Source organism: Seriola dumerili, unplaced genomic scaffold, assembly GCF_002260705.1.
Source record: "Seriola dumerili isolate Sdu_G_001 unplaced genomic scaffold, Sdu_1.0 BDQW01000056.1, whole genome shotgun sequence".
NCBI lineage: Eukaryota > Metazoa > Chordata > Actinopteri > Carangiformes > Carangidae > Seriola > Seriola dumerili.
The window spans coordinates 1,503,352-1,522,809 of NW_019174311.1; the positions used below are offsets into that span (position 1 = coordinate 1,503,352).

At 38.2% G+C, this 19,458-nt stretch overlaps 1 protein-coding gene across 8 annotated transcripts in view; it reads right to left on the reverse strand.

Moving 5' to 3' along the window:
• LOC111219161 (forkhead box protein P1-like) overlaps window positions 1-17,317 on the reverse strand; it is a 23,682-nt gene extending 6,365 nt beyond the window's left edge. For 3 of the 8 annotated variants that reach the window (XM_022741762.1, XM_022741761.1, XM_022741758.1), the window contains exons 1-6: window positions 17,291-17,317; window positions 16,853-16,923; window positions 6,760-6,920; window positions 4,976-5,066; window positions 4,521-4,653; window positions 1,979-2,071 (exon numbers count right to left, since the gene is read on the reverse strand). In XM_022741762.1, coding sequence (XP_022597483.1) covers window positions 1,979-2,071; window positions 4,521-4,653; window positions 4,976-5,066; window positions 6,760-6,918 — 476 coding nt within the window. In that variant the 5' untranslated portion in view covers window positions 6,919-6,920; window positions 16,853-16,923; window positions 17,291-17,317. Of the gene's footprint in view, window positions 1-1,978; window positions 2,072-4,520; window positions 4,654-4,975; window positions 5,067-6,759; window positions 6,921-7,334; window positions 7,433-16,852; window positions 16,939-17,290 lie in introns of those variants that run through there. The other 5 variants (XM_022741760.1, XM_022741765.1, XM_022741759.1 and 2 more) reach the window with 5 other exon arrangements.
• Between the last annotated feature and the right edge of the window lie 2,141 nt (window positions 17,318-19,458).

The window sequence follows — 19,458 nt, forward strand, 5'->3', positions numbered from 1 at the left end:
CTCTCCTTTGTTGTAGGAGAGATAGGGAACAAGCGGTTCTTACTCCAATCTCCTCTGGATATGTAGGCTCCTTACCTGTCCCTAAAGCTACAAGTCCTCTGAAAAGGTCCTTTGTCACTGTTGTGCACAATGACCCATTTGGGCCCTTTCTGATCTCGCCCCCTTAATGCCTCCAAAATAGACAATGACAATTTTCTGATCTGCCAGCTCTATGGGTTAAAGGCAAGACTTGTGTTACCATTCCGTGGCTCTGGGTTGAAGAGATTTCTAAGTTATTATTCTGTGTTTATAGTTTTTTGTCTGGCTGTGGTGGTTAGGTTAGTCTTTTTACCTTTTTTCTGTAATTAGCTTAATAGACATCTCCTAAAATCGCAAAGATATAAATACATTTACTCAATATTGTTACATAAGTACAATTTTACTTACTTGTACTACTTTATATATCACTCCTAAATATTTGACTTTTCTGTTCGACTACATTTACTTGACCACTTTAGTTACTAGTTAGTTTTAAGATAAAGATTTTACACTGGGAAATATAACGAGCACGTTTTTTTGTCAGTGCACATATGTTCACATCCTTTCAATGTCAAGTTATGCTTTAAGAATGTGTGCCGCTCCCCAGAGAAATTGTACATCTAACTGAAAGCTTTTTAATTGAGGCCACTCAATGACCAAACAGATCTCTCATTTTCCCACTTTTATTTTGAAGTTCAGCAATTTAGTTTGATAGTTTCAGTTACATATTCCATTAATATCCATAAGTTCCATAGTCGTTTTTAGCCAATATTTCCTGTGACAAAAACAATGCAGTTGTACATGTGCTGAAACATAAGTAGATTTGGAATAAAACTTTCCACATCACACTGTGACTTCTCCACTACACATATGTTAAACTAATACACACATTGTGCCATCCTATCATGCATCAAATATCAAATATCACGATGTACTTATTTGATCCAGCATTTGTCTCAGCACTGCCAATGTGTACCGATTCAGAGTTACAGGTCACATAATCGTGGCCAGTGGTTTGATACCACCGTTTGACTTTTCATTTATACATTATATATCTGGTGAGTAGAGTACATATGTAGGTAAGGATGGTGAAAGATTTACTGCTGGTAAATCTAACTAGGTGTATGTAGGTCTGCCTTGTGAGTAGACCTGACAGTGAAGGTAGACCTGCTGGGTGAGGTAGAAGACTGTTAGGTAGATCTACCTGGTGATGTGATCTGGGTGATGTAGATCTGATGATGTAGATCTGAGTGATGTAGATCAGCCTGGTGAGTAGATCAACCTGGTGAAGGTAGATGTACCTGGTGAGTCCATCTACCTATACATCAAAACATTTCTGTTCCCTGCCAGCAGCCCTGAGGAGACAGTGCCTGTTCGTGAGTGCATCTGCCGCTCCTGCTTGATACAGTGTCTAAAATTTCCCCAGCTTCTTAAAGTAAGTAGATTACTGAACAGTACTGGACCATATTCACTTAATCACTCATCATTAAAGGTTGCAGCACAGATTACTAATGAACCACTCTTACCTTGAAGTGAATGATGCAATATTAACCTAATAATTATTAATTTACCTCTGTAAAGAATTGTTGGGTCTCTGTAAGCCTGCACTGAGCTTTGCACTCTGTACTGTCGTCTGCTCATTTGACTCTGGTTTAGAAGGAAAAGCATATATCCTGAAATTGTTCCTTTAGTTGAGTCAAGTAAATCTTTATTTGTATAGCACCAATTCACAAGAAATTATCTCAAGGTACTTTTCAAATAGAGTAGGTCTAGACCATCTCTTTATAATATTATTTACAGAGACCCAACAATTCCTTTACAGAGGTAAATAATAATTATTAGGTTAATATTGCATCATTCATCTCAAGGTAAGAGTGGTTCATTAGTAATCTGTGCTGCAACACTTTAATGATGAGTGATTAAGTGAATGTGGTCCAGTACTGTTCAGTAATCTACTTACTTTAAGAAGCTGGGGAAATCTTTAGACACTGTATCACAGCCAGGCCAGCGGCAGATGCCACTCACGAACAGAGCACTGGTCTCCTCAGGGCTGCTGGAGGGAACAGAAATGTCTTGATGTATAGGTAGATGGACCTCACCAGGTACATCTACCTCACCAGGTTGATCTACCTCACCAGGCAGATCTACTTCGCCAGCAGGCCTACATCACCAGGTAGATCTACCTCACCAGTAGATCTACCTCGCCAGCAGGTCTACCTCACCGTCAGGTCTACATCACAAGGCAGACCTACATCACCAGTAGATCTACCTCACCAGTAAATCTATTTCACCAGCAGATCTACCTCACCAGCAGGTCTACCTCACCAGCAGGTCTACCTCCCCAGTAGATCTACATCACCAGGTAGATTGTTAAAGTGAAAAGTCAAAACGGTGTTATTACAAACACTGGCCACATTATGGACTGTATTACTCTGCGAACATGGTACACACATGGCAGTGCTGAGACAAAATGCTGGACAGAAACAAGAAACAGCGTGATGATATATCTGGATTTTTGCAGATAAGATGGCACAATGTGTGTAATTAGTTTACATATGTGTAGTGGAGAAGGTCACAGGTGGAGTGGGAAAGTTTTATTCCAACACCTCAACTTATGTTTCAGCACATGTACAACTGCATTGTTTCTTGTCACAGGAAATATTGGCTAAAAACGACTAATGGAACTTATGGAATTAATGGAATGATGTAACTGAACTATCAAACTAAATTGCTGAACCTTCCAAAATAAAAGTGGGAGAAATGAGAATCTGTTTGGTCATTGAGTGGAATCCAATTAAAAAGCTTTCAGTTAGATGTACCAATTTCTCTGGGGAAGCGGCACACATTCTTAAAGCATAACTTGACATTGAAAAGGATGTGAACATATGTGCACTGACAAAAAAACGTGCTCGTTATATTATCCACAGTGTAAAATCTTTATCTTAAAACTAACTAGTAACTAAAGTGGTCAAGTAAATGTAGTCGAACAGAAAAGTCAAATATTTAGGAGTGGATATATAAAGTAGTACAAGTAAGTAAAATTGTACTTATGTACAATACTTGAGTAAATGTATTTATATCTTGTGCGATTTTAGGAGATGTCTATTAAGCTAATTACAGAAAAAAGGTAAAAGACTAACTAAACCACCACAGCCAGACAAAAAACTATAAACACAGAATAATAAACTTAGAAATCTTTCAACCCAGAGCCACGGAATGGTAACACAAGTCTTGCCTTTAACCATAGAGCTGGCAGATCAGAAAATTGTCATGTGTCATTTTGGAGGCCATTAAGGGGGCCAGATCAGAAAGGGCCCAAATGGGTCATTGTGCACAACAGTGACAAAGGACCTTTTCAGAGGACTTGTAGCTTTAGGGACAAGGTAAGGAGCCTACATATCCAGGAGGAGATTGGAGTAGAACCGCTGTTCCCTCTAGTTAAAAGAAGCCAGCTGAGTCTGCACATTTAACCAGCAAACCATGCTGATTCATGACGTGAGACTGGGAGGAGACTCAGAACACATTGGAGAGAAGTTGTGTAATATTGGAACATCTTGACATCACGGAGGAGGAGGAGATGGAGGATTCACATCCCCATGCTTATCTGGGTCTTAGTTGAAGTAGCAGCAAGCTTAGCAAGGTAGCCCACGTGTCCACCTCCCTATAGTCACGTTTTCCAGGTCTTCTTGGCTGATCTTGTGTTCCCAGGCCAGAGGGGTATGTAATCTGTCCAATACATTCTGGGTCTGCCTTGGGTTCTCCTATAAATTGGACAGGGAAGCATCCAAGTGCACTTCAACTGACACTGTGACCTAATGTTTTTGGTAACTACCCAAACCTCATGACCATAGATGATTGTTAGAATGTACTGTAGATTGGCCGGTAAATTGAGCACTTAGTGTCCACATTTCTGCTGTCGGGGGACCAATCCACCTGTGAACTGAACATTCCCTTTTATTCTCATCTCTTTCACCATGGGCAGTTACAATAAACCATTTTCAGAGCACAGTTACATGACTCTAGTGCCACAGAACCACCTCGATCCACCTTGGTCACCAAACCTGACACTCTTTGAATCTCTGCTGCACCTTGAAATTCTTTACATGGAAATCCCAGATTCCCCAGGGTTCATGGTCATAGGCCCTTTCCAAGTCCACAACACACTGACTGGATGGGATAACTCCCATGACCCCTCCAGATGATCCACTGATCCACCTCCACAACCACAATGGAATCCACATTCAGTTAATCTAGCCAAATAAAGGAATCTTAAATCCAGTATGCAGATACATTTCAGTTCTTAACCACAACATATTTTTAGCCAACTCATTACTTTGCATAATTTATCATTTATCATTCAATTCATGAATTTCCCCTAGGGGATAAATAAAGTATCTATCTGTCTGTCTGTCTGTCTGTCTATCTATCTATCTATCTATCTATCTATCTATCTATCTATCTATCTATCTATCTATCTATCTAAAGATCATTGTGACAGTCACCGATCATGGAGCCTGGCCTCGATGGAGCTCTGCTTTGGACCGTCTCCCCTCAAAGGGAGCAAGTGAAGGCTTTGCATGAGAGAGGAGCTCATCTGTGGCAGAGAGGACTGGGAAAGACGGCCTGCATCCACCTCTAGAGAAAGAAAGCATTAGTGTACTTTTGACCTGTTGGAAATATATGCAACAAATTCTGCTGCCACTGCTGATGCTCTACTGCATTTAGGTAGCAAATGGTCTTAAATCCCATTCAGTTCATTTACTCAGGTAAGAAATTGAAATATCACCAAGCCTCAATGCAAGAATGGTTGTTTCTAAAGTTGCTTACTTTACATTAAGCTACCTTTGTACAAACTAGAAAAAATACAGAATCAAACCTTAAAAAAGTCAGAACATATAAAATGACTGTCATGTAGAATAAAAGATATTGCTCATGTGGAGCTGAGGTGTCTGCATACCGTGGTGTTGTCTGGAAGCTGTTTGGGAAACTTGACGCAGCACTGACGGTCTCTCTTGCTTCTGCCTTATGTCTTCCATACTGCTCCAACACTGGGAGGAAAGACACCATGTTAACTACAGCCTGTGGATGATGTGTCAAATAAAAATGAAGGCCTCAGAACATGTTTTTTATTAAAAAGAATGATTTACCTCTCTTAACTAAACAAACTTTCATAAATGACTTGTTTCAGTCTGGTGAATACCAATTGTTCATTAGATTTAATCATTTTAAGGCTAACTTTTCTGCTCTGTTTGTGTTTCATTGACCAATGTTCCAAAATTAAAACAGAATTCCTGCTGTTGGAAAAGTACAAAGATAACAAATTTAGCAGAGCCAGTATAGATGTATCAGAGGATCCAAAACAATCAGAGAATATAGTGGCAATAATCCAAGCAGATGTTACAGATGAGGACCAGATGCAGATGTATTGACAGATTAAAATTATGAAATCATTTTAATTCTAGGCCAAACTGTTTTTAAGTAAACTGTAAGAACATAAACTTGATTATCACAGCACCACCTTGAGGTCAATAAGTGTCATTACATGTGCCTGAATAGTGGCTGGAATTTGCAACACACCTGCCAGGTTCAACACCGTCCCCCCAGTGTTGAACCCGGCACTGTGTGGTTGACAATTTGAGGTCTATGGGAGTAATTCAGCTGAAGTTAAAACATTCACTAAAATCACACATTTACAGATAAATATCTGAAAGACTGTTCACATTATTGTTATCAAGTTTCTAAATGGACTTTTTGATGCCCTCTCTAACCCTGCCCACTGGGTCCTGAACCAGGAAGCCAGATCAACCTCACCAGCAGAAGGCAGCGAGAGGGATGTCACCAAACCTCAAAAATACACAGCAATTTAACTGAGATACAATTCTGAAAAAACATCACTCATCAAACTGCTTTTCTGGAGTGTCCTGTCAAATATTTTGGTGAAATCTGTTTAAAAATAAGATGAAATAGAAAATGATGTGCATACAAGACAATACAGCAGGTTACTGCATATCACTGCGGACTCATTGTTTGACTGATCCAAAAACCGTTTGAAAGACTTGATATCTACCTTTTATAGAAGGTCTGTGTCAGTTTTGGCAGAATTTGAATAAAGACTCTAGATAATAGTTAATAGTTAATTGATTTTGTATATTTTGCATTGTCTGTAGATAATTTATACCAAATGTCATGAGCTATTTAGTGGAGAAAAGGGTCGCCTGTTTCATACAATAGGATTTGATGAAACTGAACTTTCAAATCCAAGCAGACACATACACAGTCATTCTGAGCAGAAAAAGCATTTTGTACACACAATATGATTTGATGATGTGTAGAAAAACAATGTGTATTTCCTCTCAGAAAAATTGGTTTGTGTTGGAAACACATTAGAATCACACTGGCAGAGTTGGATTATTGTAGGTAACAGATCAGCATCTTAAACGACACATTTTACAACAGAATCACTGTAGTTCTGCAGTGACCACATAGATCATTACATGCTGTGAATATTAAAAACACCAGTCAATTTTAATTAATAATAATCCACTAGAATTCTATACATTATATAATAATAAGTCACTTTTAAAGGGACCATTCAACATAATGAGTCTCTGAGTGTAGCTGAGAATTTGAACACTTCTTCCACCACCACCTTCAACCCAGGAAAGTATGTCATGTCTGTCTGTGTTTAGGAAGTGGTAAAGTTTGTTCAAGCCTAGCTTTGTGATGTCATTTGCTGCGTACCTGACTTCCTGAGGCAGGTGGTGATACCATGTCCCTGGTCTGACGAGGAGGAGGAGGAGGAGGAGGAGGAGGAGGAGGAGGAGGATGTTTGATCTTCTCACACTGTGGTTGAGTTTGGTTCTGTCCACATCTCACACTCTCACTGATTGTCTGTGGCATTCCTGCTGTGACAAGAGACTTCACTGTTCTACTGTAGAGACTTAAAGGTTGTGTCCCCAATTTTTTTTGCTTCCACAGGAACACAAGCAACACTTACTGCTGTAAAGATCAAGAATTTCAAATGTTTTAATTGCATTGATCAGTTCTTTCTTTTAAACTACAGCTATTAATCCACTCTTAGAAAACGATATCTCCACACGAACAATGTCAGGCTCATATCTAACCTGTTTGAAGTACAATCATAAGACACAGTTGTTTTCTCCAGTCAGCAGTTTGAACACACCACTGACACTGCTCCTCCCCTCCACCATCAGTACAGACCGGGACGTCCTGTGAGACTTTTCAACATCTACATTCCCCGTCAGCTCATCTTAAATTATTCAGCTCAAGTGATGTAAAACAATAAAATATCTCACCATAACTATGTGGATGACACACAGATTTATACGATGTTGACTATGGTTCCATACAAGCACTGAGTGGGCGTCTTCAACAGATCAGTCACTGATGAGACGTCTCCATGTAAATCAGATTCAGTCAGAGTCAGAGAGCAGCTTGAGTCTCATTAAAGACCAGTAACCAGGCCTGCTGGAGTGCTCTGGACTCAGACCTAAAATTTATCATCCACATTAAGACAGTTACAGCGAGCCACTGTCACCTGAAGAAATCTGGTTCACAACACTGCTGCTGGTCCTCAGTAAGACCAGGGAAGTGGATCACATCAGTTGAGTTCTCACATCTTTACTCTGCTTCCTGTTTGTCAGAGACAGTCGCCACTGTAGCTGCAGTGTCATTTGTATTCCACTGTTTAACCTGTTTTATTCTGATTCAGCTTATTTCTGTTTCATTTGCCTGTTTAAATCCGGCTCATGTATCTTTCTATATTGTTATTTTTTTGTTTTTTGCTTTTTCTAAATCTTCTTGCCTTTTATATTTGATGTAAAGTGCTAGAGCTGTGCAGAGAATGACGTCCCCTCAGTGAGACACTCACAGGCTTCAGCCTTCACAACTTTAAAAGACAACAACTGCAAGTTTGGAGGAGTTTCAATTTCATACCTCTGTTCATGTTACTGTACGCACCTGGTCCCCCACTGCATCTGTGGCAGTGTGGCTATTGCTGTTATGTATGATGTGCTGAGTGTGTTTGTATTCTGGCAATGCAACAAAACATAATATTTAAAAAAACATACATTCTGAGCAGAGCAGGTATCACAGGACCTGCACTTATTATTATTCAGGCTGCTGTCAGTTAGGTGCACATGCACCACTGTGTAGCATAAAGCAACGCAACAGTGAGCTGTCACATCAACTGTCTGACTCCTATTGTGTCATGTTATGTTTTTTTTTCACACAGACATTTAATTTAAAGGACATATTAGTAATTAAAAGGAAATATTCTTTCATTCATGTGCTCAAATGATTAATTCATATAAACTTATTGAGTCTAGATCAGTTGATTTAGGAGCACAAATCAGTAGTTTCTTCTCACTTTATTAATTCAAGAGCACATGTTCCACCCACTAATTATGCCATTTTTATGTATTGTGTTCTCATGACACATTAAGTTAGAAGTTGTTGTTTTCTCAGTTTAAGTCTTGTTAACTTTGGACAACACGACTGTGTTACATTGTGAACATGACCTTGCTCCTGCAGGGAGCAGCAGCTGGAGGCTGTTGCCTTCCACACATGATGCAGTTAGAACACAACATCATAGCTGTGTGGTTATCTGACAATTACACACACCCCAAATGTGAAGGCTTTCCTGTACCAAGCCCTCTGACAGAGAGGCTGTGGTTCTTCACAGCAGGTGCACTGACTCGCGTACACAACCACACAAACACACATATACACACACACTTGCTCTTCTTTTGTGCAGCGTGGTGAAATGTGTCACCTGCAACCACTGGAACTAGTGTTTGTCGAAGATGCCTGGATTGTATTTCCAGATCAGATGCTATCTTTCCTGGAGTAGTACTTCACTATGTTGTCTCTTTATCAACTGCATAGAGTTGTCATTCATCAGTTGATGCTCCATCTGTTGAGAACCTCACACTTTGTGTTTAAAAGTCTGTAGTCCTTCACAAACAACAAAGACTGGTCAGCTCCAGTTCATGTCAGTTACAATACGTCGCATTCCAATGGTGACAATTAGTCATGGTGGAACGCTGCATAGAAACATTCATAAAGAAGCTCCAAGGGAAGAAATGTGTTTGAAGTTTAATAATTAGTATCTGGAGCCTTTACAGTAATAGTAGCAGCACCACACTGTAAAATCTCCATCACAAGTAAAGTAAATTTTACTTGTGTTGTCAGCAAAATGTGCTTCAGTAGTAGAGAGAGAGAGTTAGCATTAGCACAACCACTAACACTGTGTCAGCCACTGCCAGTTACAAGCTATCAACAACATAAAGAAATAACTGATGCTAACTATGCTGCCTGTTCTGATACGTCTGCTAGTCTCTGATTCTGGTCTCAACAGACTCCTCATCTGAGTCTGGGTCTGACTGAGGCTCAAACATGAGGCTGAGTCTCTGATGTTCCCTCCTCTAACCATCTTGATACTCTCTGCTCTTTCACCAGTCACTGAAACCTTGTCAGTATAGCGAAAGAAAGTTAGCATTAGCACATCAACAAACACCATGTCAGCCACTGGCAGTTACAAGCTAACAAACAAGATAAACAAACAGATGCTAACTACACTAACCGTTCTGATACATTCATCTCTGGTTCTGGTCATGTATTCCACATTCTTTATACTTATATTTTGAAAGTTGCAAGGTTTTCCACGTTCTTTTTTATATTTATATTTTGAAAATTACAAGGTTTTCCATATTCTTTATATCTATATTGTGAAATTCCATGGTTTTTCACATTCTTTATATTTATATTTTGAAAACTACAAGGTTTTCCATGTTCCTTATTTTTATATTTTGAAAATTCTATGGTTTTCCACATTCTTTATATTTATATTTTGGAAATGACATTGTTTTTCACATGCTTTATATTTATATTTGAAAATTACAAGGTTTTCAAAATTCTTAATATTTATATTTTGAAAATTCGACTAAGGGAAACAGTGAAACATTGAAATTTATAAAAATTTGAACAATTTGACATTTTTCATTTGGTGTCAGATTATTTATTACATAATGTTGATGAACACAGATTGGAGCGAGCCCCTGGCAATTTTTTGCTAGGGCCCTGACGACTCTGAATTGCCACTGTGCAAGACAAGCACCTTAGTTAAGATTAGTGAAAAATAATGTTGTGGATCATGTTGAGTCAGTGTGAACTATTTCTGTAATAAACCAGACCAGGATCTTTCCCTGACCTGAACCAAGTGCTGTGAGAGTCTGAACATAAACAGAAAACAGTTTAATAGTGCTGGAGTCTCTACAAGTAGAGGTTGTGCTGTAAAAACACACGTGTTCTCAGTAGTATGTGTACTATCAATGTATTTGTGAATGAAAGCAATACGCATTTTTAATATTTTAATATTTACATTTTTAATCAAATTGAGAGATGAGTGTAGCAATGAAATAAATATATACATTATTTTGCTTCTTTAGATTCTGTTCCTCGTTTTATGTTTGTCAGTTGATCAGTTGGTTCATTCATTCGGTCATTTTCACTTTCTAGTGTTAATGACTGTCCTAGTCTAAAACCACCCCTGGATATATTTCCAGGACATGATATCTTTCTCAAAAGCATTCAGCTATGATGCTTAATCTTGTTTATTCATGATGGGTGTAAGTCTTCAGAGGCTCTTATGAAAGCTTATGACAGGATACATCTCTCTATGAAGCGGGTGATAGTTATTGTCATGATGTACATAATAACGTATTGTGTGAAGTCTGAGAACGGGGCCCTTCCTTTCAGCTATCTCCCTGTCACATCAGAGATTTCTTTAAAGCTTTAAAGCGTGCATCTAGACAATAAACCAGAAAGCCAATACCAAATGTGTTCTGCAAATGCACACCCACAGAAACAGGAATTCAGTGGAAAGTGAGAGCACTCATGTTTGTGGCTTCTCACTGTCATCTCTCATTTTGGCTTCCCTCCTTCACTTTGTCTCCCCTAGCAGAAGCCTCAGTGTGTCTGCTTATACACAATCAGGAGAGCTTCAGTCACAACACTGAACACTCAAATGATCTGATGTGATGGTCGATATTTGGTCGGTATTTCTGTGAGTCAACATCCGTCGGCCACAAATGGTGAGGGAAGTATTTCCTGTTTGGATCTTGTAGTCAGCCACATTACAGTGTGGAAAGTTGCAGATGCCTCATACTGGAACTACTATCAAGTGTGGGTTTATTAGTTACATATCACATCACACCGATACTCTGAAATCAAAGTGTAGGAGACTTTTGTTTTCAGGTCTTTGATCTAAAATCAGCCAACAGTCAGGTTCAGGGGTTAATTATTCAAACAGAAAGAGAAATTGTCGTCACATCTCATTGTCTACACACACACACACACACACACACACACACACACACACACACACACACACACACACATACACACACATAATTATATATATATATATACATAGATAGATAGATAGTTAGATAGAGAGAGAGAGAGAGAGAGAGAGAGAGAGAGAGAGGGAGAGAGAGAGAGAGAGAGAGAATTAAATAAAGAACAAAATCTTGAATCCTATGTTTTTTAAGGCTCGAGCACCAAATGGTGCAAGGACTCTATTGAAAGTATTGTGTTTATCATTTTTCTGTATGCTAGGAAATCGCTAGTAAATCGCCTTTTTGAGCCTAAACATGCTCAAAAACTCGTGAAACATGGCTCAATAGTGCCCCTTAGAAAATTTCAAAGAGGCACTTCCTATCCCCTTGATTTCACCTACATGTATGAAAAGCAGTAGGCACATGAAACATGCCAAGACGTACGAAAAAGCCTCCTGCAACCATAGTCTAATAGGTTCCAAGAGGAAGCCGCCATTTTGAATGTAATTGCCATTTTTGCAATTTAAGGGTCACATACTTTAAAGAAGTCCTCCTAGCGAATTAATCATATTTGGTCAGTATAATCTTAAAACCTTTGGGATGTTAAATTGAGAAGCTTTTGAATTTTCGTTGGAATGTGGCGGAGCAGGGAATTTCAATGTTTTGCCATGAAAAGTTAAGTTCCTTAACTCAAGCACACATTATCCAAACGGTCCAGAACTTTATAAGTTTGGTGAGAGTCCCAGCCTGAGGACATCTACATACCAATATTCATTTATAATCATAGCACCCCCTTGTGGCAACGGGAAATGTCATGTTTGTACTTCTCTAGGAGGCTTAACCACACCCACCTAAAACTTGGTCATCAAATGCTTTGTCTAAGTCTTTGATGATGAATTATTGTTGAAAGTGTGAGTTTTCGTGGAACAGCCTGCCCATGGCAGCGTAGCGACTTTTGATGTTTTGCAATGAAAAAGGAAGTTGTTGTATACAGTATCAAGCACGCATTGTCCAAACTGGCTCAAACTTTATGTTTGATAAGAGTCCCAGCCTGAACACATCTGCATGCCAATATTCAGTTATATTCATAGCATTACCTAATGGCAATAGAAAATAGAACGTTTTAAAATTTAATATACTCCTCTTAGCAAGTTGACCACACTCACTTCAAACTTGGTCAGAAATTACTTGATGATGCTTGATTCTCAAGATTGTGAGTTTTCATTTAAGGGCATGGCTCTAGTGGTGTGGCGAATTTCACAACAGGAAGTTGTTATAATTCTATTATATGTTGTCAAATCTTCACTGTGAAAATGATTTTGGTTGAACCGCGTGGCTCTGGTGGTGCGGCAAATATTGATGTTTCAATCAAACTTCACATGTTTGATTACAGTCCCACACATCTGCGTACTAATATGAAGTCATAGTCATTGCTCCACCTGCTGAACACAGCAAGTAACCCTTGGGTGACAATCATCATTTGATTTACATGAAGTTTTCATGGCCTAGTTTACACTTGATACAGGAACATAATGCATGTTCCAGTGGTCTCTTGGCAGTGGCCCAGAGGTGTGCAACAGAACGAGGTGTGTTGTAGTGTGCCGTAGTGTATGGTAGTGTGTCGTAGTATGTTTTACTGTGTTGTAGTACTTTAGTTTGTTGTAATATAATGTAGTGCGTTGTAGTAGTGTAGTGTGTTGCAGTATGTTGTAGTTTGTCGTAGTATTGTACTGTGTTGTAGTATTGTAGTGTGTTGTATTATTGTAGTGTATTGTAGTATTGTAGTGTGTTGAAGTACATTGTGTGTTGCAGTAATGTAATGTGTTATAGTCTTGCGTAGTGTGTTGTAGTTTTGCAGTGTGTTGTAGTATGTTGTGTGTTGTAGTATTGTAGTGTGTCGTAGTATGTTGTCCTGTGTTGTAGTACTTTAGTTTGTTGTAGTATAATGTAGTGCGTTGTAGTATGTTGTAGTTTGTTGTAGTATTGTACTGTGTTGTAGTGTGTTATAGTAGGTTGTGTGTTGTAGTGTGTCATAGTGTATCATAGTATTGTAGTGTGTTGTAATATTGTAGCGTATTGTAGTATTGTAGTGTGTTGTAGTACATTGTATGTTGTAGTATTTTAGTGTGTTGAAGTACATTGTGTGTTGTAGTAATGTAATGTGTTATAGTGTTTCGTAGTGTGTTGTAGTTTTGCAGTGTGTTTTAGTATGTTGTGTGTTGTAGTGTGTCATAGTCTATCATAGTATTGTAGTGTGTTGTAGTATTGTAGTGTGTCATAGTATGTTGTACTGTGTTGTAGTATTGTAGTGTGTCGTAGTATGTTGTACTGTGTTGTAGTATTGTAGTGTGTTGTAGTATGTTGTACTGTGTTGTAGTATTGTAGTGTGTCGTAGTATGTTGTACTGTGTTGTAGTATTGTAGTGTGCTGTAGTGTGTCGTTCAGTATTGCAGTATGTTGTGTATTGTAGTATTGTAACGTGTTGTAGTATTGTACTGTGTCGTAGTGTGTTTTTATATTGTAGTGTGTTGTATTATTGGAGTGTGTTGTAGTATTGTAGTGTGTTGTATTATTGGAGTGTGTTGTAGTGTGTCTTATTGTGTTGTAGTGTGTTGTTAAATTGTAGTGCGTTGTAGTACGTTGTGTTTTGTAGTACTATATTGTGTTGTAGTATTGTACTGTGTCGTAGTATGTTGTAGTGTGTCGTAGTATTTGTAGTATGATAGTGTGTTGTAGTACATTGTGTCTTGTAGTATTGTAGTGTGTCTTAGTATGTTGTAGTTTGTTGTAGTACTGTGATATGTCGTAGTATGTTTAAGTGTGTTGTAGTATGTTGTGTGGTGTAGTATTGTAGTGTGTTTTAGTACATTGTGTGTTGTAGTATTGCAGTGTGTTGAAGTACATTGTAGTATTGTAGTGTATCGTAGTGTGTTGTATTCTTTCGTAGTGTGTTGTGGTATTGTAGTGTGTCATAGTGTGTTGTATTCTTTCGTAGTGTGTTGTGGTATTGTAGTGTGTCATAGTGTGTTGTATTCTTTCGTAGTGTGTTGTGGTATTGTAGTGTGTCATAGTGTGTTGTATTCTTTCGTAGTGTGTTGTAGTGTGTTGTAGAATTGTAGTGTCTTGTAGTACATTGTGTGTTGTACTATATTGTAGTATTGCAGTGTGTTGTAGTGCATTTACACTGCAGTTTTGTCATTGACCAAACCAAACACTGGATCAGCCAGTAGTTGTGAGCGATACAGGTAACACTGTGATACGCTGTGTGATTGACAATGTAAGGTCACTGTATGAGTCTGCTGAGTGGTTCCTTCTGATGCTAACATGTAGCTATGGTGGAATGAAACAGATTTTTGGGAACAACAGAGTAAAGGAGAAGTAAATGATGTTGTTTTTGTAAACACTGGGAACCTATTCACTACAGTCATGGAAAAGAAACTGTGGTTTGGGGGAAAATGTATGAACAACATCTCAGTTTTGTTTCCCAGGACAGTATACTGTTGTTACCAGCAGACAAAAATACCTGACGCATGTGACCAGATATAGACATTTCCCCCCATTTATGTGTGAGATGCAGTTTAGTGGCTGGAGGAGTGAATAATACTGAACTAAAATAACACAAAAAGAAAAGAGACCAAAGAGACTGTCTAAGTTACTGTGGAAACACTTGAAGTGTTTTTTTTGGGTGAAAGACGAGTGTTTGGACTGATTTTTTCCTCTACAGCCCCACTTCCTGATTTCTGCTGAGAAGATGGCTGTAGCTCTTACAGAAGCTTCCTGAGGTCTGTCCTGTCTATAACATCCTTAACTGCAACTTCACAACAACACACACAAGCTACACAATAACACACTTCACTAGAAACCTCTCTATATATATGTGACCGATGTCCTGGTCCACATCAACACCAGAGCCGCTTATACTGAAAGGTGGGACATATGAGTCATCTTTTTAAATGGAAGCTCTTCTTCTTTCAGAATGGAAACTGTGCTTAATCTGACATTTCCCTTCACTGTAGAACAACCAGAAGCTTGTTAACATAGATTTTTAGTTGATGAAGTAAAACTCACTAAAATTCACCAAACCACTGACATTACATCAGCCTGTATTCTGTGTGTGTGTGTGTGTGTGTGTGTGTGTGTGTGTGTGTGTGTGTGTGTGTGTGTGTGTGTGTGCGTGTGTGTGTGATATATATAGTATATATACACATTAGTGTTTTTAATTAAATATTGGTCAAATATATTGTGTTAATTTGATTTGTCAACTCATTTGTTAGAATATGGACTTTTGAAGAGTTTATATTTGTTTTAATGTATATAATGCAATTATCACAATGACAGCATTTTATTATCATTTTTGTCTACAGCAAGTGTCTTTCACTTGCTGTAGATGAAAATTATCAGTCAGTCAGCTGATTATAAATGTACAGGTGCAGATACTGTACAATTAATACGTAGGTTAAGGCTGGTACTGGACATAATAAGAAAAATCAGTCCACAGTCCATCTACCTTCTCACATTTACGGCTCCTGGCCCTTAAAACAAAGTCTACCTGCCAGGTCATGTTTAGAGGCTTTATCCAGAATTATTCAACAATCCATGAGAAACAAACAAAGATTAAAGTTAAATCAGAAAAAATACATCTTGTATAAATATTATATAATCTATATTATGAACTGCTCATATTCTCATGATCAGTGTCATTTATTAGTCTTTGAAATTTGAATGCATCAGGGACAAATGGGACTTAATATTTGCAGATGGTGCTGATGCTGGGTCAGAGGTCAGAGGTCAGAGGTCAAAGGATCGGACATTACCCCCTCAGGATGAGGCTGTCTTTTACATGTTTTGTCAAATTACAGCTGACATTCAAAATGAAGAGTCAGAGGTTTTTAAAAATGTTAAACACAAACATGTTGTTCCATAAAACATGGTCAGAGTTCACTTTGAAACGAGTAGATTTATAATGATGCCCAGACAGAATAAGTCAGATTTCAGTGGTCAGTGTCAGTGTCTAACTGTCATCGAATACCACTGTAAAACCTCGATGAGTGTTTCACCTCTATTAAAACATATTTTGCAGATGAATAAAAAATAGAAAATGTAACTCCACTGTACTGAGCATACAGATTTACAACTTTATAATTGTCTTTAAAAACCTCCATGTGTATGAAGATGTGTGTTAAGTATAAATATCATCCAAGAGTATTGTTGTGTTCTTTACTCTCGAAGCTTTTCACACTGTTGTTGTGTGTTTTGTGAAATATAGTCGTGAACTGAAATATTGGGACATACGTTGACTGCAGACACTTTCTTTGAGACCACACTGACGACGTGAAAAACCCTCTCTGATCCTCTCTGATCCTCTCTGAATCTACACTCATCCTCAGGCTTCTCCATGTGGTCTGAGCTGATCTCCATCCTGATCCCAGGTGGGTTCTGAAGTTCTGATGCAAAGCAGTGAATGTTGTTCTTACCGTATCACCTGCGTGCAGAACCTGCTGCCTGCCTCTGTCTTCCTTCTCTCAGGTTCTTCAGCGGAGACACTCTGCAATGATTCAGGGGAGTTATTCCACAGGAAATATGGTTTTTGACTTCAGATCACAGTCTGAAGAAGACTGAAGATTCTGCTGTTCATGTTAGAAACAAAAGAAAAAAGGAACAAAAAAAGTCTACTGTAAAGTGCCTTGAGATAATGTATTTGGCACTATATAAATACAATTGAATTGAAATGAATTGAGCTGCTGCACTTCACAGTGAAATCTGGACTATGCCGTGAGAAAGTTTGCATTCATACCTTTAGTTTAAATTCAGTTGTTTGAAAGAAAAACTTATTTAAATCTAAATGTGAAGATATTTCCATCTTAGAGGCTTGTTTATGGTGCTGGATGGTAGTAACAAAGGTGCACACTCACCTGACGGCAGTCTCAGAGGAGGGGGACATCAGAGCTGCGAGTCATCCACTCAGTATTTATACGCAGCTGGAGACGGAGCAAAGCTGAAGCCTGTGAGCTCAGCAAATCACAACACAACCAGAAATTTAACACAAACACGGCTGTGGCAACCTCAACAAATGTGTATTTTGGAAAGTACAAAGAGAATAAACACGTTATCGCTCTGAGACCTTCACACGGCTCAGAGAGGGTTTTTTTTAAATGTGAATATCAGGAATGTATTTAATGAGAATAAGATGCATTTCTCTTCATCTGAATGAACCACTGACATTAATTAAGTTGTATCTTTACATTCACTCCTGTTCACATGAACCGACTCAGGTCAAAACTGCCTGTGATCACATTCATATAAAGGGTTGGTCCACCAAAATCACAAACACATGTCTGAACTGTTCAACGTCAGTTTTTACTGACACCCATCAGACAACAGTACAGGTGGAAATACCTGTTCCAGGTCCATCTCACAAACACTGTCCCACTCACTCAGGACAATCTACTGTTTTCAGATGTGGACAGAGAGACTCTCTAGTAATCAGATTACACACACACAGATTACACTCACGTACTGTGTGTGTGTGTGTGTGTGTGTGTGTGTGTGTGTGTGTGTGTGTGTGTTGTGTGTCCATACAAGGACTTGACTTGTCGTTATTGGGACAAAAAGCATCTAAACATAAGTCATTCAATTTGAAGATGTAGACGTGTTTAAGGTTAGAGTGAAGTTAGGTTTATAATATAATATGATATAATATAATTTAATATATTTTGATATAATTTAATATAATATAAACTCTATGTTTTAATTACTTTAAAATATATTGAAAGTAAAGATGTGACTTTTGTAATATCTGAAGAATCGCATTAATAGAAACATCATAAGCATGAATCCTTCTCAGCTGCCGTTACATTTTGTTAACAACATGGTGTGTGTTGCAGATCAACAGGACAAACACTGGACAGCATTTGTAAAGTGGAACATGATAAAAATGATACAAGAAAAAAACTTCAAGGTTGAAAGTGTTATTTGAAAACTTTGATTTAGTTTTTAATTTTTGGTTTATTATTGTTTTTAATATTCAATTGAACATTTACATTTGGATCTAAAACACTTATATAACCTCATATACAGTATATATATAGATATATCTATATATATCTATATATATATATATATTATATATATATATATACATATATACACACATATAAATATACACACATATAAATATACATATATTATACATATATTATATTTACTGATGTCTTACAAGACACAAACTGGCAGGACAAAGCATTTACCGAGCCATCACAACCACTGAGGCCTTTTTCACAGCTCACAGTTTGGCTTGTATTGACAGCACATGTGTTAATATTAACGGTTGCTCTGTTACATGTGTGACGGATAACGAGCAGGAACAACAGCCAGACTCTGAAACTGAATCTCTCTAAAAAGGACTATTCATGTTGAGTTCCACACACTTAGATTTCTGCCGTCCTCATTCTAAATTCTTAGTTCTTCACAAAGACACTGTAGGAGATTTGAAACAGACAGACGGCAGCAGTGTCAGGACTCGTTTATTCACTCACTCACTTTGAAATCTTCCGATGTTCTGTTTGTTTTGATTAGCTGTCAGACAGAGGTGATTTGGATGCTGGAAACAGTTCATCATGTCAGCACGTGCAGCTCAGTGCTTCGTGTCTGTGAGAACCATATTCTTGTGTGAATATCAGTAATAGTGTGAGAACAGCTCTGACAATGTACTTTCTGATCCCTGAGCACACAATGATGAGGTGACAGTTCTGTGTGATTCTTGCTGACAAGATTCTGGGAGACTTCTGTGTGTACTGTAAATGATGTGTGGCCTCTCACTTTGCGTGATTCAGAGTGAAAACTATATTGTCTATATGCCATGATTCACTCCTTCCTTTACTGAGGTGCTGGGCTGACTCAGCTGATTCAGCCCAGAGTGGGTGTCGAATTTGTTTCATTAGAGGTCAGAGTCTCCCGCTGCTAATGACATTTTATAGTGAAAGTCCTGAATTCTGAATTTCAAAGCACACAAGCGTTTTCATCTTCCTCTTTATGTTAATTCCAGCTGTGATGTGAATGTGGTGAGAAGCTTCACTGATTT